Source organism: Corvus kubaryi, unplaced genomic scaffold (assembly GCF_017639235.1).
Source record: "Corvus kubaryi isolate FWS band 111438036 unplaced genomic scaffold, C.kubaryi_AGA036_p1.0 37382, whole genome shotgun sequence".
NCBI lineage: Eukaryota > Metazoa > Chordata > Aves > Passeriformes > Corvidae > Corvus > Corvus kubaryi.
In genome coordinates this window covers 6,021,562-6,043,125 of record NW_024581124.1, presented here as the reverse complement: position 1 = coordinate 6,043,125, position 21,564 = coordinate 6,021,562, and the positions used below count along the sequence as shown (strand labels likewise).

The 21,564-nt window shown below is 45.4% G+C and overlaps 1 protein-coding gene across 4 annotated transcripts; it reads left to right on the top strand.

Annotated features, from left to right (window-relative positions):
- The first annotated feature begins 12 nt into the window (after positions 1-12).
- On the top strand, positions 13-20,489 carry RILPL1 (Rab interacting lysosomal protein like 1). Of its 4 annotated transcripts, XM_042035174.1 has the most exons (9): positions 13-388; positions 4,152-4,302; positions 9,135-9,253; positions 10,174-10,401; positions 13,497-13,669; positions 14,191-14,283; positions 17,537-17,624; positions 19,440-19,554; positions 19,944-20,074. In XM_042035174.1, the coding sequence occupies exons 1-8, from the start codon at positions 89-91 to the stop codon at positions 19,506-19,508; spliced, it is 1,221 nt and encodes a 406-aa protein (XP_041891108.1). In that variant the 5' UTR covers positions 13-88; the 3' UTR covers positions 19,509-19,554; positions 19,944-20,074. The 4 variants fall into 4 exon arrangements, with proteins under 4 accessions (XP_041891108.1, XP_041891110.1, XP_041891111.1 ...); XM_042035176.1 differs by lacking the exon at positions 19,440-19,554 and having other exon boundaries at positions 19,944-20,489; XM_042035177.1 differs by lacking the exons at positions 17,537-17,624; positions 19,440-19,554 and adding an exon at positions 16,629-16,704.
- Positions 20,490-21,564: the final 1,075 nt, after the last annotated feature.

Sequence of the window (21,564 nt, the reverse complement as noted above, 5' to 3'; positions counted from 1 at the left end):
AGGGCGGCGGGAGCGGCTGCAGGGGGACCGCCCTGCCCGGAGCGCGCCCCGCCGCCGCCTATGCGGGCGCCGCGGGGCCGGGCGAGCCATGGACGGCGGCGGCGGCGGGGCGCCGCCCGCCCTGGAGAAGAACGCGGCGGAGCTGACGGTCATGGACGTGTACGACATCGCCTCGGCCGTGGGGCAGGAGTTTGAGAGGGTGATCGACCAGCACGGCTGCGAGGCCATCGCCCGCCTCATGCCCAAGGTGGTGCGGGTGCTGGAGATCCTGGAGGTGCTGGTGAGCCGCAACCACATCAACCCCGAGATGGAGGAGCTGCGCCTGGAGCTCGACCGCCTGCGACTGGAGAGGATGGACCGCATCGAGAAGGAGAGGAAGCACCAGAAGGTGCGGGCGGGGACCGGGGGGACGCGGCGGGGCAGGGCTGCCCCCGCCTGCCGCAGCCGCTCTGGGGTGGCCGGGCCCCTGCCCCCCCGCCGCCGTTCTCCCCCCGCCGCCGCCGGGAAAACAAAGAGCGGGGCCGGGATGCCGCGGAGCCGTGGGAGCGGGCGGGGCACGCGTGCGGTACCGCCCGGGAGGGCTCCGGGCTCTGCGCGGATGCTGCCTTAGCGTCGCTGAGGCTTTGGGCGTGTTGTTGTTTTTTGTTTCCTTCCCTCCTGGAAGTTTCCTCCCTCCTTCCCTTTCTCCACCCCTTCCCCAGTCACTGCATTTCCTTCCCCTGTGTCTCCCCGATTAGGACTCCTGCTCCATCCCCTCTCCTGACGAGAGGATAGTGCTGCTTCCTGCTAGGCCAGGAAAGGTCACTGACAAGAATACACTTTCCTCTCCGGAGCTGGGAATGATTTAGCAGTCTAGTTTTCCTGGCACAGACTTCGGGTTAGGAAAGTCAGAGGGGAGAGATGGAGAACCAAGTGATTTCAGAGCAGAGTTAGAGCTGAAGAGTAGGGAAGGTCGGGAAGAGCACTCTGTCAGCTTGCTGCTCCATCCTCTGATGGCAAGATATCCCTTGGCTTGTTCTGGGGTGGTCACAGCATTCCCTGACCCCACTCCCATGAAAGCCCAAGGTAGAGAGCACTTCCCATATCCTGTTAGCTCTTACAGCAGGACAGCATGCTCCAGTTACTGCAGTAAAAGTGGCAGATCCACTCTTTAAACCATCCAGATAACTGAAACGGTTCTTCTAGTAAATGACTGTGCTAAATCATCACTGCTGCCTTATGCCATTCCTGATTCCACACACAGAATCAGGATAAACAGAAGATAGGGGATTTCTGGAAGAGAAACCCCAAACTTCAAGATTTGGCTTAACTGGATGAATCCCCATTTTATATTTTTTAAAGGGTCAGCTAGAGGACTTTCACCTAGCATGTGGAAAATCCAGGATAAACCCTGCAACATTTTGCAGAGGAAGTCTCAGGGCAATGTCTCTGAAAAGGATTGTAAAAGATCTTTAATGTACAAAGCCTTGATAAGTCTCAAGAGTATGAAATAAGGTCTAGAGAATAGATACAAATATGTTATATTTACCAAAGGCTGCGGGTGAAGTGGATACTGAACAAGTGTCATTGTACAAGTTGTTCTGTGTAGATGTTTTTGAAGTTCTTATAAGTGTTAAAAAGTTTCCTAAACGTGTCAGCTGATCTCCCTGCCCGTCAACCACCTCTGCTCTGTCAGCTCCTCTGAGGGTCATGAAGTGGCCCAGGGAGTGTTTAAACAATCTACTTCAGTGTAAACAGATTTGAACAGGAAAATAAACTACATTATACATACCTTTTATTTTTTTAAATCAAGTTGATTCCCAATGCACCAGGTTCCTACAGAACAGTGGTCTCACATCTTCTCTGTTCCAGTGTGAGGGTTTGAAGACTCTTTCACAGGACAGGTGCTGATAAGCAGAAAAAATCAGATACTGAGAAATATTTTTGACCCCAAAGCCTCCAAAAAAAACACCCAGAAAAGCTTTTAGTGGTCCTTGCAAGCATCAGTTTATGAGATTTCAGCACTTGAACTTTATGTGTAAATCTGTTTTGCATGTAAACCTGGCTCAGCACCCACTGCCTGGGGTTTCCTGAGCTGGCTGGCACTGCCTGGCCCGTAGATGTGCCTCCCCTGTCTGGTACTTCCATTAATGAGGATTCAGAAGTTAATTTCTGCTCCAATTCATTGGTCTCTTCAATAGCAATAAATGACAAAGTGTGCCTAAGCAAACCTCAGGATAGTTGTGTGTTTACAGTGCAGCCACACATAAATGATATGAGTTTAGATAGTTTGGGGGTTTGTGTGCATTCTGTTTTGGTTTTATCAATATGCTTGTAAGTGATGAATGTGCTGGTTTATTGCTAAAATAGGTCACTGCGTTATTTTAGCTACAGAGTTGTAGCAGGCAGCATCACTGTAAACAGTCCAGGTATTTGGCAATATCAATTTCATTACAGATTTACTTTTTTTTCAAGATAAGAGTTTCAAGTAAAATAGGTGATTAATGACATTTTCTTTCCTTTTTAGTAGTTAAGTCTGCATAGCTTACCACACCTTTGTTATTTATTATTCTTTGCCATATAATGTTTTCTGCAACACTTTTAGCAGCAATACAGCAATAAATGCTGGAATAAAATTGCATTTGGACCCAAAAGTCACCCGGAACATAACTTCCCATTATCAGAGCATACATTCAAAGCAGAGAGCTATCCTTTAATCTCTCAGCAGAGCTTATTTTAGCCTCGAGCTGTGCTTGGCTGGGTTGTTGTCTGAATGTGTTTTGTTGTTAGGTAGGAAAGGGGCATGTGGATGGATGTGAAAGTCAGCAGTGACTCAGCCTGGCTCCAGGGATTTGCATGCAGCTTTTTGTTTGAAGAACATACGTGAAAATGGCACAGGGAATGCCCCCCACTGCAGAAGTGAGATATACAGAGAGGCTTTTAGAACGAGCAAGGCTCTAAATTCAACTGTTTTCCTTGAGGACTTTTTACTTTTTATCCTGATTTGACCTTCATGAGGATTGGTGACAGCTGCTCTTGACACAGAGTGTCCCGACAAATGGGAGCTGTTTTGAATGGCCTCGCTGCCACTAACACAGACACCACTCAGGACATTCCAAGAGAACAATTTACATAGGAAGCAGCAGGGTTTGGGCTTGTGTTCCCCATGTGCACCAGGAGCTCTGGCTTTGCTGCACTGGATCACACACTCATCAATTTACACTTGTGTTTCATAACAGGAATTTAGACCAGGCTGTTCTGTCAGAACAAGCATGTCCACTGGCCCTCGCTGTGGGATGGTTTGGGGGCATTTCTAACAGCTTTGCAGCTGCTTCCTGGGCTGCAGGAGGGACTTGGTGCTCGTGTTTCGTTATTTGTCTAACACAGCAGCCCCCTTAATCTGGTCCTCACAGCAAAGCAGGGCATAAGGAGCCATCCTTTGGGTAGCTTGCAGGTCAAAAATGTTTGCATCAGGAATGATCCCCTCAGGTATTTACATTCAGCATGTAGCAAAGGGGACTGTGGTGGCTGGTTTCCTGGTGGTGGCATTGATGCCATGAAGATTTTTGCCTTTTCTTTTATACCCCTGTTATACCTTTTTACAACTTCTGTATTCTCAGTGCTTTTTGCCTACATTCTTGGACTTGTTTTTTCAGCTAAGAGACTAAACATTTTAGAAGCTTCCTAGTTAGGGATCAGTGTGCCCCAGACCCCAAGGTCCTCTCCAGAACACATTCTGTAAACTGAGATAGAACCATCCAGGGGAAGGCTCCTTGGGGAGGGGAGCTCACTTGAACCTTTCACTGGGGAATCTTTGATAGATCTGCTAATTAGTAACACCTATAATGATATACCTGATCTTTTGGGGATGTGCATTGCGGTGTGCATTGAGGTGCATTCGACCTGGACGTGTGCACCTAAGGTTCCTTAAAATAAATACCAAGGTAAAATCCCTTTTCCCCTTCTAACCGTGTTTGACTCTTGATTTGAAGACCAGGAAAAGGCATCAGCATTAGAAAAGCAGATGTCTTCTAGGAAACTCACAGTAGTCTCATTTAATTGTTTCCCATAAGAATCAGTAGGTTCACTACTAGTTTGATCTATAAATCGTCCAGACATAGATTCTTAACATGTTTAAAAATATAAATGTGTTGTCCTGATCTACCTTATAGGAATTAGAACTGGTGGAGGATGTCTGGAGAGGGGAAGCACAGGATCTTCTTACCCAAATTGCACAGCTGCAGGAGGAGAATAAACAACTGATGACAAACTTGTCTCACAAAGACATTAATTTCACAGAAGAGGAATTTCAGAAGCATGAAGGCAAGTTTGATACTTCAAATTCAGTCCTTGCTTTGTTACAAAAAGCAATATTTTATCAAAATACTTTGGCTGGATATTCTGGTGTGGTTTTTTCCTGTGGATTAATGCAGATCTGGGTTTTGAAGGCTGGTTTGTTTGTTTACTTGGTTTTTATTCCCTGAATAGAAAATCTCTGAATACATGATGACACTGAAGATATGATTAAGAAGTGGAAGGATGAGGGAATGACAACCAACTTGTTGTTTGGCTGAGAAGGGGACTTAGAGCCAATTTTGAAAAAGTGAGGAGATTTATAATCCAGGGAGGGGGTGAATCCTAAAGAGCTGAAACAACCCATTTGTGGGCATTCTTGAGGCAGCATGAAGTTCAAGATATACCTGCAAGTACCGATAGATCTCAGTGCAGCAAGTGAAACAATTGCCAGCCTCAGCTCTGACCCACAGCTCAGCCAACAGCTCTTTCCCAGGAGCAGAGGAACAGATGCTCGTTTACTCCACCACTCCCAGCACAAAATTTGAGGTTGTGAGACCCCAAGTCCGTTTCATGATGTCCTGAGTGGAGCATTCGGAATGACTGACCAGTCGGAAAGCAGAGCACACAGCTGAGCCATCACAGCTCTCCAGTGAGCACTAGGAATGAAGAGATATCCTTTTCCAGGCTCCGGAGGCTGGGATTAAGTGGAGGCTTGCTGGAGGTGGATGAAACTCTGTCCCACACTGTGCAAGTTGCACTTGCTCTCTCCCCGAGGCCCAGTGCTGTTCACTTGCCCTGGGGAGGAGTATAATGAAACTTTCAAAAAGTAAAAACTGTTAAACCTCTCAAGATACTTTTCAAAACAAATGCAATGCTTTCAATTTAGGAGTCAATTAGTGGCAAAGAAGTAGCCCAACATCAGGCTGACAAACTCCATGCAAAATTCAGAATGGCACTGATGAGTCATGGACCATCAAGACTGACATCGTGTTATAAAGAACCAGCTTCCCCTTTGTTTTCTTTTTTTTTCTTCTTCTTCTTTTCCCTTCCAGTGGCTATCTAGCTCACTGCAGCTCATGTGTTTGCATTTAAATATAGCCATACTCTTCACATCCAGCCAGCCAAGCAAATGCCAGACGTGCTTTTCTTGTTATTTTTACTGTGTCTACCCATGTATAACAACACAAACATAACCCACAAGCCCATTCCAGAGCTTAGATTCTGGGATCACTGATATTCTTTGGCCAAAATAATCACTTTAAGTGAAATCATTAATTTATATCAACCCCATTTTATTAATGGGATCTATTATATCAAACCCAACTGTTTTTCTTTTAGGAAATTTTGTCATTAATGAGCAGGGATAGATTTGTCTCAAATGACTTGTTTGGGTAGTGTTAGAAAGCAGTTCTGCTGCTCTTTTTCAGTCTCTGTCCCATGGTCTGATGTAGAGTCCAGAGAGGCAGGATTTCAAACTAAATACTGTGTTAGCTGGACTCATTTTGAGCAGACTCCAGTGCTCCTATCTCAGCATGGTTTAGCACTGTGATCATGTCTCCCCTCAGCGCTGGCCCCGGGGATCAGCAGCTCACTGCTTACTCACCAGACAGTTAGAGGGGTTATTTTACACAGGCAACAGAGGCCACTGATTTGGGTGTGCAAGAGAGTCAATTGAGAGTCAATCCTGCCAATTAATTCTCAGGGCCTCACTTGAGCATGATGAAGTGTTCATGGGAGAGGCAGAGGCAGTCCTGTGCAAACAGGGGTGTTCTGTGCAGTCTGAGCAGAGCAGGGTTCATGTGAAAGGACCTGTGACAGTACACAAAACACACGGGAGGAGTTAAAGATGAGTCTGTAATACCCATTAAAGTGACTCCTCCCAAGCCCAAACGGAGCACTGCTCGATGGTGCTGACTGATTGGAATATCCCAGGAAAATGCCACATGCAAACTTGACCCAAGTGTGTCAAACAGGACGAGCAGGCTGCAGTGTCACTGCAGGGGAGCTGCTGCCTCAGCCTGGCTGTGGTAAGGACAGGCAGCAGGATGGCAGCAGTTGTGTGACCCTCCCGTGCTGCAGGACCTACAGTTCCCTTCAAAAGGGGAGTTGAACTTGTTCTGAGTATTGAGGTAATGGTGCAGTGCCACAGGCTCTGCCTGGCACTTTGGCCTGCAGTGATAGGTGTTGTATGGACACAACGCTGAACAGTTTCCTAAAAATAAAGAATCTTCTATTTTTTTTCCAGTTTCTTTTCTTTCTTTCTTTGGTATCCTCCCCTCCAGCTGCTTTCCTTTCTCTTGCTGGAACAACGCTGTGATCACAGCGACCCACAGGAAGCTGCTCATAGGATGTGCCTGGGGAAGCCGACTGGGTGTGCCATTTAAGATCTTGCAGTTATTAGAGTTTGAACCATTTAGAGATAATTATTTTACATTTAGGGCACTTAGTGATTTCCCTCTCCTCTTTCCCAGTGCCTGAGGAAATGGAAGGAGATGTGACTGTTTCACAAAACTCGCCACCTTTCCTTTCGCCCCCTCTTCCTGAAATAAAAATTGTAGTGATCTGTGCACACAGTCGAAGCCTTTTAGGTGTTCACCAAATGTTAGGGAGAAAAATGAGCACAGTGGAAGGAAAAGTAGTCAGCACTGAATGGTACTTTAAATAGCACCTGCTATCTAGAGATCTCAAAGCATCTCACAAGTACTAATGGATACAGCTTCATTCACTAGTGCTGCCTCCTTCTGGGTGAAGCCACCAGGCTAAAGTTTCACTGCAGTCCCTCTACTTCAAGGCAAAGTTTTGGATTCTTTTGTTTTTAAATACAGCTGATGTTTCAGTCCCCAGCCCTGAGATTGGCTGCAGCGAGTGGATCCAGGAACCTGCAGTGAGGTTTGTGGGTACAGAGATGTACCAGACCTGTGGTGTGATAGAGGAATGTGGATCTTTTAGAGAAGTTAAGCAGCAGTTTGTGTCTATGACACTTGTCCTCCCTGGTGGGTATGAGCTGGTACCTAGGCAAAGAATTAAAATTATCCTGTGAAGAACTAGAACCCAGAGCAACATAGAGCTGATAAAAACCAGGGTCCAGAAATAGAGCAGGCAAATGTACCACAGAATTAAAAGGGATGAGGACGTAACACTAGAATGTGAACACCATGTCACTGACAGTTCTTTTCTGGGATTTGACAGGAACACGTCCTGTGAACCAAATTCCTGGCCAGCCATGACCACCAGTCCTTTTCCCAGCAGAGCAGTTCCCTGTTCTCTGCAGTACCACAGCTCTGGTCCTTTAGCATTGAGGATGGGAGCTGCTGTTCCCCCTGTTTGCTCTGGTACACTCCCTGCATGGGAGTCCACAGCTGCTGCAGGAGTGCACATCCACCAGTTACTCCCTTTCCTTCTCTGAGGTTTGTCCTGCTCTACTCTATTTTCCATCAGTTCATTCTGTAGCTGACCTGTGAGCTGGAGTTCCTAAAGACATGCAGCTAAATTCTCTTGTGGGAGGAACTCTGGATTTCTCTGATGAGGGAAGAACAAAACCAAAAAGTCTGAGCTGATGTTAGAAAAGAGAGCCTTTCCTGGCTGGAAACATTTGATGCATACAGAGCATATTTCTGATGTGGGAGCTGCTTTAATATATTAGAAAGGAAGCAGCTTTCCAGCCATCCCAGAGTGGGGAGTGAATTATCACCACTTGCAGTTCGTAAATGGAAGAAGCTGAAGACGCACATAACAAAGTACTATGCCAAAATTAATAGAATTTGCAGCAGACCCTGGATTTGAGCTCCTGCTTGGTCTGGACTTTGGCCAGAGGAGTCACACACTGCCCTGGTCACTGGGTTTTCATCTTCAAGGATGTTGTGCAATGTGATTTCATGTGATAGTTCAGGACCATCAAATTGCACATCTCTGTGCCATTCTCAGGGAAAGCCAGGGCAGGAGATTCATCATCTCACCGAGTTAAATCCTCTGGTCTGTGTCTGCTCTCAAGAGCCCATCACTGCAGTGCCAGGTACAAATTATCTCTGTAATGGCAAATAGAAGGAATGCTTCCTGGTTTGTGGTTTATGACACTTCCTAATGATTCCTTGGCCAGATTTAAGGTTAATCTCACCCTTTCTTTATTTTCAGACAGGATCAGTGTTGGATTCTTGGCAATGTTCCAAACTCCTTTTACCAGTGAAATGCTATGTAGTATTTTTCTCTCAAGTACAGTTACTCTAAATATGAATTATCACACAGTAGGATGGGAAAAGGGTGGCAAAGCAGGAGGAGAAAATATGTGACCATATTTCAGACTAAATTTTGGTTCTGCATTTAAGGTGGGGGTACCCTCTGAAGGTCCTGTTTCATCTTTTCACCAAACATGAAACTGGATTTCAACTAAAAATCAATCTAGTCCAGTGCTCCTTAGCTGGTTTGGATCCAGATGTAATCCAAAACAGTGATATGTTGTTTACATCTTACTGAAGATCCAGATCATCTTTTTTATAATTTTCACAAGGCCTTGGCCAGCTGATTCCAGAGATTATCACACAGATAACCAAGCTCCCTGGGGCACAGTGTGAACGTTGATGTAAAACTACTAAGGCAGCAAGATGCAGCAGTGCCACTCACTGTTATAAATGTTTCTGAGGACTGTCAGTTCCTTTTTTAAGGAGTGTCTATGCACTGGCTTTAATGGAGTGGATTCTGTCATCTGTGTTCTGTTACCCTTGAACTAACCTCTAAAGCATCTCTGTAATTCTACCAGCAGGCAACTTCCAGAGTCTACTTAAATATTTCTCATTGTTATTGTTCTCAGCCTCAGCAGCTCCTAACTGTCCTTAGTTTGTGTTCTGTGTTCGTTTTTTAACCAGGGATGTCAGAGAGAGAGCGGCAAGTCATGAAGAAGCTGAAAGAAGTGGTAGATAAACAGAGGGATGAAATCAGAGCAAAGGACCGGGAACTCGGACTTAAAAATGAGGATGTAGAGGCTGTAAGTGGCTCTTGGTCTTCCTATTTCTCTTCTTTCTCACTCATGCTTACAGAACCTGGTTTCAAGTTTGAAGTTAATATAGAAAGTGTAAACAGTGCCAGATTCTTAGTCCTGCAACTGAAGTGTCCAGCAGAGCTGTGGAGTGTCCAGAATGGTCAGGTTTCAGTGCACTCCCACACCAGGGATGCAGTGTGAATCACCTCTGCATGAGAAGGGCACTGCTTAGCCCAGGCCACCTCTGCCAACAGTGACCTTTTGTTCAGGGCTTAGTCTGAGATGAATCACAGACTCCACTGTGACTCCGGGGATGACATGAGGTTTGGCACTTTCTGTGTCAGGAGGAATGACCTCCTTACCCATATTTTGCTTCCCATCCTCACACTGCTTCATGTCCTTAGGCCATGGGACTTTCTGGTGCTAGGAAGGCCAGGCCTAGGTGATCTCTGCTCTGCCCAAGTGCCTCTGGCAGGTGCTGCAGCCTTTTGAGTTGGGGCTGTCCACACACACCCAGCAGGTCACATCCTGCCTTAGGAGAGAGCCTTGGAGCTCAAAGCAAAGTACTTATAAACTGAATATTAAGGATTCCTCTGTCTTGTATTTCTTCTCCTCTGGGTTAGGATTTGATTCAGAATCCCATAAGTCACCCTATCCTTGAACTAATATCAGAAGTGATGGATTTTCTTTTTTCTGAAAAAATCCCTGTGCTAGGGGAATTTAGTCTAAAAATCAATTAAATTTGGGTGACTGAAATTGTAGTAGATAATTAGATACTAAAAAAATTAATCTGGGGGTGAGGAGAGGGAGGGAATTTTTCAGATTAAATGCAACAGGAACCCTCTAGTTTAAGATGATGTTTGGGACTGGGCAATCCCAGTGATGGCTGAATGGACACTGAGCTATGGCTGGTGGATGTTTTGCAGCTTCAGCAGCAGCAGAACAGGTTAATGAAGATTAACCACGACCTGCGGCACCGGATCACAGTGGTTGAGGCCCAGGGGAAGGCACTGATCGAGCAGAAGGTGGAGCTGGAAGCGTATCTGCAAACCAAGGAGCAGGAGATGGGCAACCTGCGAGCAGAGCTGGGGAAGCTCAGAGAAAAACTGCAGGGTGAGGACAGCCAGGCCAGCCAAAATGGGGAGGAAGTAAAGGTAAGAGGCACCTTGAATCACTTTTTAAACAGCCTTTTAAAAAGCTTTGGACTTCATACCAAGTACCTCTTTGGCTAATCTCTGGAATATCAGCTGTTAGTTGATATTGGAGGCAGACAGCAGGGCTGTGGTAGCGTGTTGGCTTCATTTTGTTTGTATGCACCTACCCCTTCCCCCAAAGGAAAACAAACCAGTTCCTTGAAGAGTCTGGTTTTTCCAAAGACAAACAGCCAACAGTAGCTTCAGCTTTGCCAGATCAAAGATCCGGCAAATACTCAAGGCCGGATGGGTCACAGGGCTGCACAGTGGTGATGGTGGCAGGTGAACCACAGTGGAACAGAAGCTGTGCCAGAAGTGGTCCTGGAGTCAGGGCACAGCTCTGCACACCTGGTCCATGCAGTGCTTGTGGCACTTGGATCAGTCAGGACTAAGCTGGTTTAGTGCTACCAAATCAACATATAAATATTTCAAGGCACTTTTTAGAGGAACCAACTTTGGCCTTATTTCTGCTTTTGCTTCCTATTAGAATTGTGCAGTGAAGTGTTGTGAGCACAGATGTTCGTGAAAAGCAAATGTTCCTGCTGGCAGAGCTGGATTCTTGCAGAGCAGGCAAAGTGACAGTCTGCAAATAGAGCTGGGCTGAGATCAGAGCAGCAGGAATGCAAACTTGAGGGGAGCTTCCTGAGAAAAAGATCCACTGATCTGTTGATCCCATAGTCCTCTTTATGGTTCCTAGTATTTTCCTTTGTGCCTACGACATTAGTTTTTTCTTCCTAAAGCAAATGTACTGCATTTCCCTCTCCTAATGATGCTCTTAGCAGAGTAGGAAATACAATAAGGGGTGTCATGATATTTAAGAACTTAGAGGAGCTCTATCACACAGAGCCATTCAATTTGATGCATTGGTAAGAGCTCCATGGTGTAAATGCCTGACAGACTGCAGCAGAGAGTGAAACATCCAGTGAAACATCCATTTCACTGGCAACAGGCAGGAATACACATCAAAAAGCAGAGACAAGTGCTGATGGAGTACCTTGGTCCCCCAGGAATGTGACAGCCAGTGATGTGTTAACACGTCACTGCTGAGTTGGGCGAGCTCTGTACTAATAATGAAAAGGATTATTTCATTGCTGTTAATTCAGCCAGGACACCCAGCTTTGTAAACAGGGCTGGGGAGCCCAGGCCTGGAGCCAGCAGGAGTGAAAGTGTCCTCAGTGTCTGCAGAGAAAGGATGCATTCTTCACCTCTCTCTAACTCATCAGTTCCATGGCAATGGTGCCTCTTCTAATTAGAGCCGTTCCTGCTCCCTCTGCCAGGATGGTGCTTACACAGGAATTGCAGTGGCAAGCAGAAAGCTGGAATAGCTGCATGCTCCAGAATGGACATTACTTGTTGGCCTCTGTCAAGGACATTTGTATTGGGTACAGGCTGCTCAGTCTTTGCTGATTTGAGCCAAATCTAGCAAAAATAGTTTATTTGGGCAGAGATGTGGGGCAAATATACAACCAAAAGAAGAGACATCAGCTCAGACCCCTATCTAGGGGGTGAAGAGGAGGAAAAGTGTTTGAGTAATTTCCTTTGAACCTCTCGGTAGGTTGCCTCAATCTTTATTCCATGCACAGGAATGTGTTTGGATGGAAGGGGTGATCAAACAGTGCCCAAGTGAGCATCGCTCCACTGCCTCATCCCTGCAGGACAGGCACTGAAATTCACCTTGCACCAGCCTTAGCCAAATTCAGCCTGAAACCATGTATCAGTGTATTGCAAAACCTTCTCACAAACACAGGAGCTTAAAAGAGGGTAGGATCAGGATTACAAAAAATGGGCTGTGTTGGAATTTCACTGCTTAACTCCTCAAACTTCCAGCTCGTATCCCAGCGAGGCATCACTGCCACACAGGAGCTCTGAGACTCTGATCTCTGCATCCTCCCAGGAGGGTGAGTGGTTGACTCATATGGTGGCCTCTATCAGTCCTTACAAAAAGCATCACATTTCAAATGGGCTTTGCTACATTTCAAATGTGTTTTCCTGGAACAGTGTGTCCTGCATTTATTTGTATTGTTATAAATCCTGCAGACCTCTTAAAGCTTGGAGCTGCTTTTCAGAATCTTGATTCCAAGCACCCTTCCCAGAACCTTGTGATTTTTCATTACCTGGTCCTCAGCTCTGTGCAGCCACTGAGTGGAACAACAGCAGAGGACCTGAGCAATGGTCTCCTGTGTGCTGTGCTTACACAGACCACATTTCCACAAGCAGTGTGTGCCACAGAGTTGTAAGCAAGTGCTAGAGTGACAGGAAGCAGCCCCATAGGCCTGGGAATCAAAACTCATACCTAGAGAGCAAATTCTGGCTTGTTGGGAGCCACAGAAACTGGGTGGTGGGAGATAAAATTCCTCCAAGCTTCCAGTGAACTCTTAGAGGAAAAGAGGCAAGGGTGCACATGTACAAACACCTCAGCTGCAGTGTTCTTCCACTTTGTAGCCAGAGCTGGTGCTAACACCCCTCCTGGTTTTTAATGAAAGCATAAGGGGGGATAGAAACTTAAATCTCCACTTCATATGTTTACATTCTAAGGAGACACCTCTCTGTGGGAGGAGCTGGAAGGAACTGCATGACCTTTGCCACTCCATTTTTTCAGTGTTCGGATAAAAAATGATGTTTGGTTTACACCATTTGTTAAAAGTATGAATTCCTTGAATGGACTTATCAAAAATTGGACATTTTCAGTGGACTTTCTGGCAGTCTGGATTCCACAGGAATTTCTCCACAAAGAAAAACCTTATCCCCTATAAGGTGGCTCAAGCTGGACCCTGTGTCCAGGCCTGCCAGCCTCACCTGTCCTGTGTGTGTCATCGGTCAGCCTGTGCACAGGAAGGGACAAAGTGATCAGATCCCTGAGCTGCTCCTGCTGACAGTCTTTAACACGAAAAACAAGTTCTTCTGCATTCTTTTTCTTCTTACAATTGCTGTGGTTCTCTTAGAAAAGGATTTAATAGTGCTGAAAGGAAGAGGCTGGGAACTGTTCTGATAAATACTTCAAACTCCTCCGACGTGCTCTTGCACGGTGAATTTAAAGCCCACGTTTCACTCCCCAGGCAGAACCAAACAATGATGATTGTCTCTCTGAGTCAGAAAAGATGGCAATGGACTTAAAAGATCCCAATCGCCCAAGATTCACCCTGCAGGAGCTCCGGGATGTCCTTCACGAGAGGAATGAACTGAAATCTAGAGTGTTTTTGCTTCAAGAGGAGCTTTTATATTACAAAAGGTGGGTTACATCTCCTCTCCTGTTGCATGATATACTCAGGGGAGCCACAGGGCAGGTCTAGAAACAATAAATGTGCTCTGAAATTCTGTCCAAGCTCATGTTTCTGCAAAGGCTTGTGTAGACACTGTGAGAATTGGCCTCAGCTTGAACCTGGTACCTCAAACTTGTCCTTCCCTAACTCCCAGGTCTTCCCTGAATCCTAGAAAGATTACAAACATTTAATGCTTTTGAACTTCAAAAATGAGGATAGGAGTGGGTCTAAAATGAAAATTCTAGACTTTTTATTCAATCCATTGCTCTTCTCCCTCTCCTTGTCACAATGGGAAAAAAATACTGAATGGAGACCCAGTTCTAGGTGCTGTTCCTTGGTTGACAGAAAAATCTTCAGTGGATTTTAATGGGTTTTGAACAGATCTTTTTGCATTCCTTCATCAACAGTGCTACCTCAGATTGAATTGTAGATCTCAAAGTGCTTCCATGGCTTGGGAGGAGAACATTAATTATCTTTTCTTTCTTTCAAGTGAGGAAATGGAAGAAGAAACTAGATCCCCACAGCCTACACCCATAATTCAGCCAAAACCCTCAACTCAGCCTGAATCTGGAATCAAACGACTGTAAGTAGCATATTTACTAAGCATACTGGATATAGTCTGCAAATACAAATGTTTCTTATGCATAGGACAATTTTAAAGACTTTAAAAATTCAGATAACCACATTCCTACTGTATATGAGAGAGACACTGAATGAGCACTTGGCAGATGGAAAACAACAGTTGGTTTTGGCCAAAACTTTTGCCTAGATCTGGGACAACTTTCAATCTTGGATTATCATTTTCCCATGACCTCACTGTGCCCATTTCCCTGTTGACTGAAGCCTTTAGACCCTGACTTGCACTACGTGGGCAGCACAAAATCCTTCTGTTTGCTGAGCAAATTTGCTGCTGAGAGGATGGTCACTTGCTTGGCTGAAAGAACTCCACCTTCTTCTGAAATATTAATGCTGCTGTTGGAACCAAAGCTTACTGCCACAGATGTGCTGTTGCTAGTGTATCACTGAATTATAAAATCACAGGGTTGGCCAGTCCTTTTCTCTGTTGAAACTCCCTCCTGGACATTTATTTATTCCAAATTAAGTCTTCCAACCTTATAGCAACTCTTTGGATTTTTGTGATACCGGAAGCTGAACTTTTTAAATTCCATCAGTGATTTTGGAACAGTTGTTTCCATATTAAAAACTCTTCCACCCTGTCGCCATGTCCATAACCTTCAGTCCTTGTTTAATAATAGCAGCAGCCCTGTGAGAGTAAATTCCATAGGAAGATCTGGACTGACCCAAAACACCATGAAGTCAGGAGGGCACTGATGATTATTTGCAGTAGACTGCAGCTTTCTGCCTGTGCTGAGAGGAACCTTCCTCTCACATGAGTAGAAAATACTGAGTTTGGATTTCAGTTTCCATTCTGCAGCTGTGATGATGAGGATGATAATACTTTGTTGCACAAGATCTTCACTGTAAAGCTTCTCTTTTCTTTTACATTTCTTTTAGAGCTTTTTAAAGCTTATTCTGTTGTAGGGAATGGCTGGTTTCAGCTCACATAGTTTGTGTTGTGCAGCTTCCATGTTTGATTTGAAATGCTGCCTTTGATGAAGCAAAGGCAGCGTAAAAATCTAAACAGAGGTTGTAAGGCAGAGCACATGTTGGTGAGGTATTAGCTTTGACTCTGCCTAAGCTGAAGTTAGTTCTTTTAGCTGCCATGCTCTGTCCCCAGGTTTCAGTCTGCTCTCTCCTTTTAGCCATCATATTAAATAAGGGAATATAAAACTGTCTACCTGACTAATCTGAAGGATGGTAACAGTTTTCAGGTTTGTCTCATTCTTGCAGCCTGTCTGGATAGGATTTCTCTGGCGGGGATTTTATTTTTCTTCCCTCCTCCCCTCTCTGTGTGTTGTCAACACTGTACTCGTAGATGGGCTTTAGAATGTCAGGAAATGTCACTGCTGGGAAAACCAAAGAACCCAAGTGTAGCTTCTGTCCTGTCCCAACACCTCCTGTCCCAGCTGCAGTCCCTTCCTGCTGGGAGGTGTCTCCAGAGCTCCCTTCTCCCTCTCCAGGGTACCTCTGGCTGCCTGGGGAACACTCTGGCACATAAACTCTCTGTACCCAATGATGTGATGAAAACTTGCAGTGCTGCTCTCTGCATGCAGAGTGCCTTTACAGAGGAAAGGGGAGCTGCTTTTCCCTCTCTTTCAGAGTTTTCCTCCTGATTAAACAAAAAGCTGAAGTACAAACATAGGAGCCCTCTCAAGGGAAGTTTTATGCTTGCCTGTGCAATGTGCCGTTTTTCCCTTCACCACACAGAGTCTGAGGGAATGAGCCATCTGGATGTGTAGCCTGTGCCATCCAAGATGTGCTCAGGTGATTCAGTGCTGCAACTCCACAAAGAAAGGAAAACAGAAGTTACAGAAATCAGCATTTTTTTCTGGGTTGGCACGTTTGGGGCAAACTCTGAGTTCTGATCTCAGACTGACTGACTTGTACATTTGTCTCTTCCACATCACATGACAGAGTTTTAATGAAATAATGTAACCAGGAGGCTTTACTGAGGAGGAAAAATCCAAGGATTAAAAATGCTCCCTCTGTTTGGAGCAGAAAACACCCTTTTGTTTTCTCCTTAAGACTACGTGCTTGTTTGTCACTGATGTCACGCCTCAAACAGCCAGGAGTTTTCTTCCTATTCTTGCAGTCTACAAAAGCTGGTGTGTCTGTCAGTTCTGCAGCTCAGGACGTGCCACGTTGCATAAAAATAGAAATCCTGGCTGCTGCTAATGATCCAACAGTGTTTGCCCATTTGTTTTCAATTTTAATCTCAAAACAGCAGTTGGTGAGTTGGGGAGAGCTGCATTTGGTCACAAGTGAAATGTCTCTCGTGATTTCAACTTAATCTTTAATTGACATTAGTCCACAGTTCAAAAAAATATTTGGCACGAGGGAGAACCTCTGAGGAGAATCCTTAGAAAAACAGAGGGTGTTCCAGGTACGGATGGAGGTGTGTTGGCAGGTGTGTGTGGGGCTGGCTGGGCACAGAGCACTCAGCTCTCTCAGCCTCTATGCTGCATGGATTGTCTAATGCTCAGTGAAAGTGCTGAACCCTCACAAAGAACCCGTCTTGCTGCGAGCCAGCTCCAAAGTGCTCCTGCCAGAGCAGCTGCAAGGTTTCCCAAAAGCATTCAGCTGCCTGCAGTTGGCATCTTTCTGCATGAGAAGTAACACAGGTTCTTTTGGAACAGACACACAGGCCCTTTAACCATGGAATTTCTCAGGAGGTTATTTCAAGAGTTCACCTGCAATTCTGATTTTTAACTTGAAAAGATCAGCTGTAACCCTTCTAGGATCTTTAACTGTAACGCTGGTCCTCTCTAACCCTGTTTTCTGTGCCAATATCCAGTAGTCACAGCAGAGTCCTGTTTTGTATTTCTTAACATACACCTTCATCCTTCATTTCATCGTGTCTGTGCCTGTTTGTCTCTTGGATCAAAAACGTGCACTCTGCTCTGCATTGCTAGAGGTGGTGCATACCTTGATGAAATCCAACCCAGGTTGCAGGCTGCCTCACAACAGGAAAGTGGTATCTTTTAGAAATCCAAAAGCAATTGAAACTGCTACAATAACTGTTTTTTCCAAACAAGTGTTTTTCACTGAGGAGAGCTGTCTTGGGTGATGCAGATCCCCCTCTCCCTGTAATGTGTCCTGTGTTGTAATTCAAAGTAACTCCGTGTATCCTGTTTGCCTCTTTTCTTTTTAATGGAATGCTTTTTCTTTCCCTTGCTCCAGTCTTATCTCTTCTGTGTCTGTGCTTTCCTGACCAGGATCTTTACAGCCATAATGCCCATGGTAGCAGCTGGATTGATTCCAGACGATCCCACATTGCAGCCAATACGAAGACTTGTGTCCCTTGTAGGAATTTTTTTTAAATGTTTGGTACTGTGGTTTCCTCTTGCATGACCCCATGTTAACAAGCACTGCTGGTTGCATTCTCCTGGCTGCCTGTGGGATCCGAGAGGATCAAAGTGCCAATCAGAATGACCAGTCAGTGTCAGTACTCATCCCACTCCTCCATGCTCATCCTCAAACTGACATTTTATCACCTTTTGCCTCAATGTTGCCATGCTAAACCAATCAGTGTTCCTTGGAAAATTGGTGCAATATGCAGTTTTAACCAGCATCTGTTAATTCTGCTGTGGCTATTCACAGTTCTCACCAGTGCTTTTTGAGAAACTCATTTCTAACGATTTGTTACAATCATTAGTTAGAGTTACAGAATGGAGTGGCTGATTTCCACATTAATTTCCACTGTTAATTACAGGCTGTTGCTTTCATGTCTATCTATGCCCTGTATATTTTGTCTCTAATTATGTATTTTGGAATAGAGTATAAACTCTTCATAATCAATTCTGTCATCCAATTCTTGGCTCTCCCTGGAAGACATACTGGTAATTGTTAATGCAAACCTCTTTGCATTAGAACTGCTGCTTTAGTGATCTTTATATCTACAGCAGCGACACAGCTTTAAAATCCCTTCCTCTCCACACAGACAGGCTTTTTTCAAACATCCTCCATGAGAATTTTCTAGGCATAATAACAATTTTCATTGTTTCAGAAGGAATTTTAAAAGCCAAACCCTTTAGAGATTTATGAACTTATTTTTTCTCTTGCTTAATTTCACGATAAAGTGAAAAATTACTGAGCTATGACATTTGAAACTGACTGTATAAACACAGCAGTCCTTTGTGTGGGCTTCCAGACAGTAACCCTGAGCAGGCAGGACCAAATGTGCTCTGCAGAAACCCTCGGTCTCTAAACGCTTCTTTTATCAGCTGGAGCTTGCTCTGGCCCTGAAAATACACAGTATATGTCTGTGAACTCATGAGCTCCTGTGATGAAGGTGGTAGAAAAGTATGAAGCTAATTAGGTGCAAAAGACTTATTTCACTATTAAGGCTGCACATTTGAAGCCAGGAAATGCAAAAGTTCAGGTCCTGCTGGCACTGTTATTTATGTGCATTTAACTTGTGTGTGGTTTATTTCACTTTCTAGTCAACAAGTAATTATTCTTAATATTCTCAGTAATTACCATCCAGCTTCCTCTGTGATGAGAGACATGGGAGGTCGAACTCCCTGGTCTGTACAAGGCAGCTGGGAGGGTTGGGATCGTGGTGCTGAGGGGGATGAAGGGAGTGTGGGAGGAGGGAGAACGCTGGGGAAGGTGAGCATGGACTCAGGGTCAGTGCCCTGACCAATATTCCACCACCCACCAAAGCTGAGTTTATATTGGCACAGTCCCTCACTGTGGAAGCATTTAGCAGTTCCTGTCCTGGATCACAACTGGTATTTGCTACAGTGCAGGCAAAACAATCTTCTCCTGGAATCCACCCACCACTGAGACCAAAGGGATCCGCAGCCAACTCAGTCCTTTGGTAGCTGGAACCACAACTTTTGCATTTCTCAGCAGGCCTGAACACTGCACTAACACTGAACGAACACTGAATTTGCCTAATCCAATAACTCCATCCCATACAAATAAAACGATACTAAGGATTTTTCCAGCTGTACTTTTTAGCTGTATTAAATGGCTGTTGGTTCATGTACGTCATTATCTTAGAGCACCCAGGCTGTGTGACAGGAAATGACGTGCACACGTGTGCATTTGTTTAGAGCCTTCATCCTGCAAACTCTCAGGCACGTGGGTGCATTTATTCATTCATTTTTGCAGGAATCAAGTCTGTGTATCAAAATCTCTACACTGGGAAAAAATGTGGAGACTTATTTTCTTATCTTATGAACTTCCCTGCTGACCACCTTAAGAAAAATTCTATTTCTGCTTTGTGGTAAAATATACAGATTTAATGCCAAAGATACCACTTTACTTATGCCAAGAAACTAACCTGGACTGTGTGGCTTCGTTACCTGAGGGCTGGGGAAGGGGGAAGAACCCACATCTAAATGATACCTGCACCTTGTAGAGTCAACAGCATTTAGAGCTTATCTGAAGCTTCTGTAGCCAAACTGCTTGAGATTGCAATGACTCCATCCCTAACAGCATTCTGACATGCACTCCCATCAGGCCGCTCTGCCTTGATCTTCTGCAGATGCAAACAGAGTTTTTTGCTCAGTGTTTTGTTGTGCTGTGTATTGGGGCGGGTGTCTGAAGTGCTTTCAGGATGGTAAACAGTCTTCTTTCTTTTCCCTCCCTCCCTCACTGCTCCCTTCCCGGAAGGTTTAGTTTCTTCTCTCGTGATAAGAAACGTATGCAGGCGTCACAGAAAAATGTCCACTTCCAGGAAACTTTTGGAGAATGGTCACATTCAAACAGAGATGACTCCTACATGGAACAGGGACAAGAAGCCCTACAACACCTGTGACTAAACCCCTGAGGTGTTTGGTTTGCTGCAGTAGATCTCGACAGTCTCGGAACAAGAAGCTTCTGTAAAGCAACGCGGCAGCTCGTCACTATTACTTGCCTTGCACACCTCGGGGGTTGTTCGGACTCTCCAAAAAGGATCCCTCGCTGTTCACTTTGGTGACTGTTTGCTGCAAACGGGAACCCAAGCTTTGTAGTAACAGTTGCTGACACCCTGGGACATGGAAGCTTCTAGATGACTTGTTTTGTGCTGAATAACAAGTCTATGATCTTGTTAATGCATTAACTACAGTAACACAAGCTTCTTTAAACCAAAAAAGGACCTGTGCCATTGTTAGAAGTTTGTTTGCAGTGTATATCTAGTACAGGGCAAAGAGTCTTTCACCCTGTTTGTTAACACTATCAGTTGTTTGCTTTTTATTTCTGTAAGAATTTTTTCAAGAGGGATACGACAGCTGGACACCCTTGGTAGCAGCCACAGCTCTGCTGTGTCCTGTCAGTGCCGCTGGCATCGGCATCTTGCAGAGTCACCCCTTGGAAATCCACCTGACACAGTGATAATTGGAGTAGCCTTGAGAGGGACAGTGAGCGTACATTTCCCTTGTGCTTATAGTGCCTAAAGCATGAAGAGCCAATGTATGAGGTGAGCGTGCCTTGTGTTCTGCAGTATTAATAGAAAACAAATTGCTTACAGGGAGGAATCCTAACTCTTGAATTTTTTCCTTTCTTACCAGGGACTTCCCCCCAGTGTAGCAGGCAGCTGCTGTAAAGGGATTAGATCCTTCCCACAGACAGGTTTTTAATTAAGTCACACTCCAGTTTCCTGTCTAGGTAAGACTGCCCAACTTCAGAGGGAAACACTTCCTCAGCTGGCTGACATGAACTATTTCACTGACCTAGACATGATCCCAACCTTTTCTCTTGACTAAACACTACTTGGGCAGAGCAGGTAAATTCTGTGTGTGAGGCTGCCCCTCTGGTGTTGGCAGATGTTTGGGTAGCCCCTGTTACAGGGCTGAGCCTGGGGGCTGGGGTTGGATCTGCTTTGCAGCTGAGCTGGTGAGACCCCGGCTCTGACTGAGGTTGTCCTTCCAACACTAAAACCCCACAGCATCAGCACTATGGACAGCCCAGTGTCAGTGCAGTCCCCACCTCTGCTCCACACACTCCATGAGGCACCTGGCCAGGTGGGAGAGGGTGAGTGTATCCACGGCTCCGTGTGAGGATGGCATTGAGGTGTCTCTGTGACCTTGGCTGTGTGCTGGGAAGGTCCATGCTGGAGACCACTGCTTGTGGGGAGGATCCAGTGCCAGCAGGGCCATGGGCAGCTTCTGTACGTGCAGCTCAGTGCCAGGGCCTGGGAGCTGCTGTTGGCATCACAGCCCCAGCTGCTCCACCTGCTCTGTAGAGCCTCTTCTCAAGAGTGGCACCAAGGAGAGGAAATACAGCTGAGGCTGGAGTAAAGCTCCAACTACTC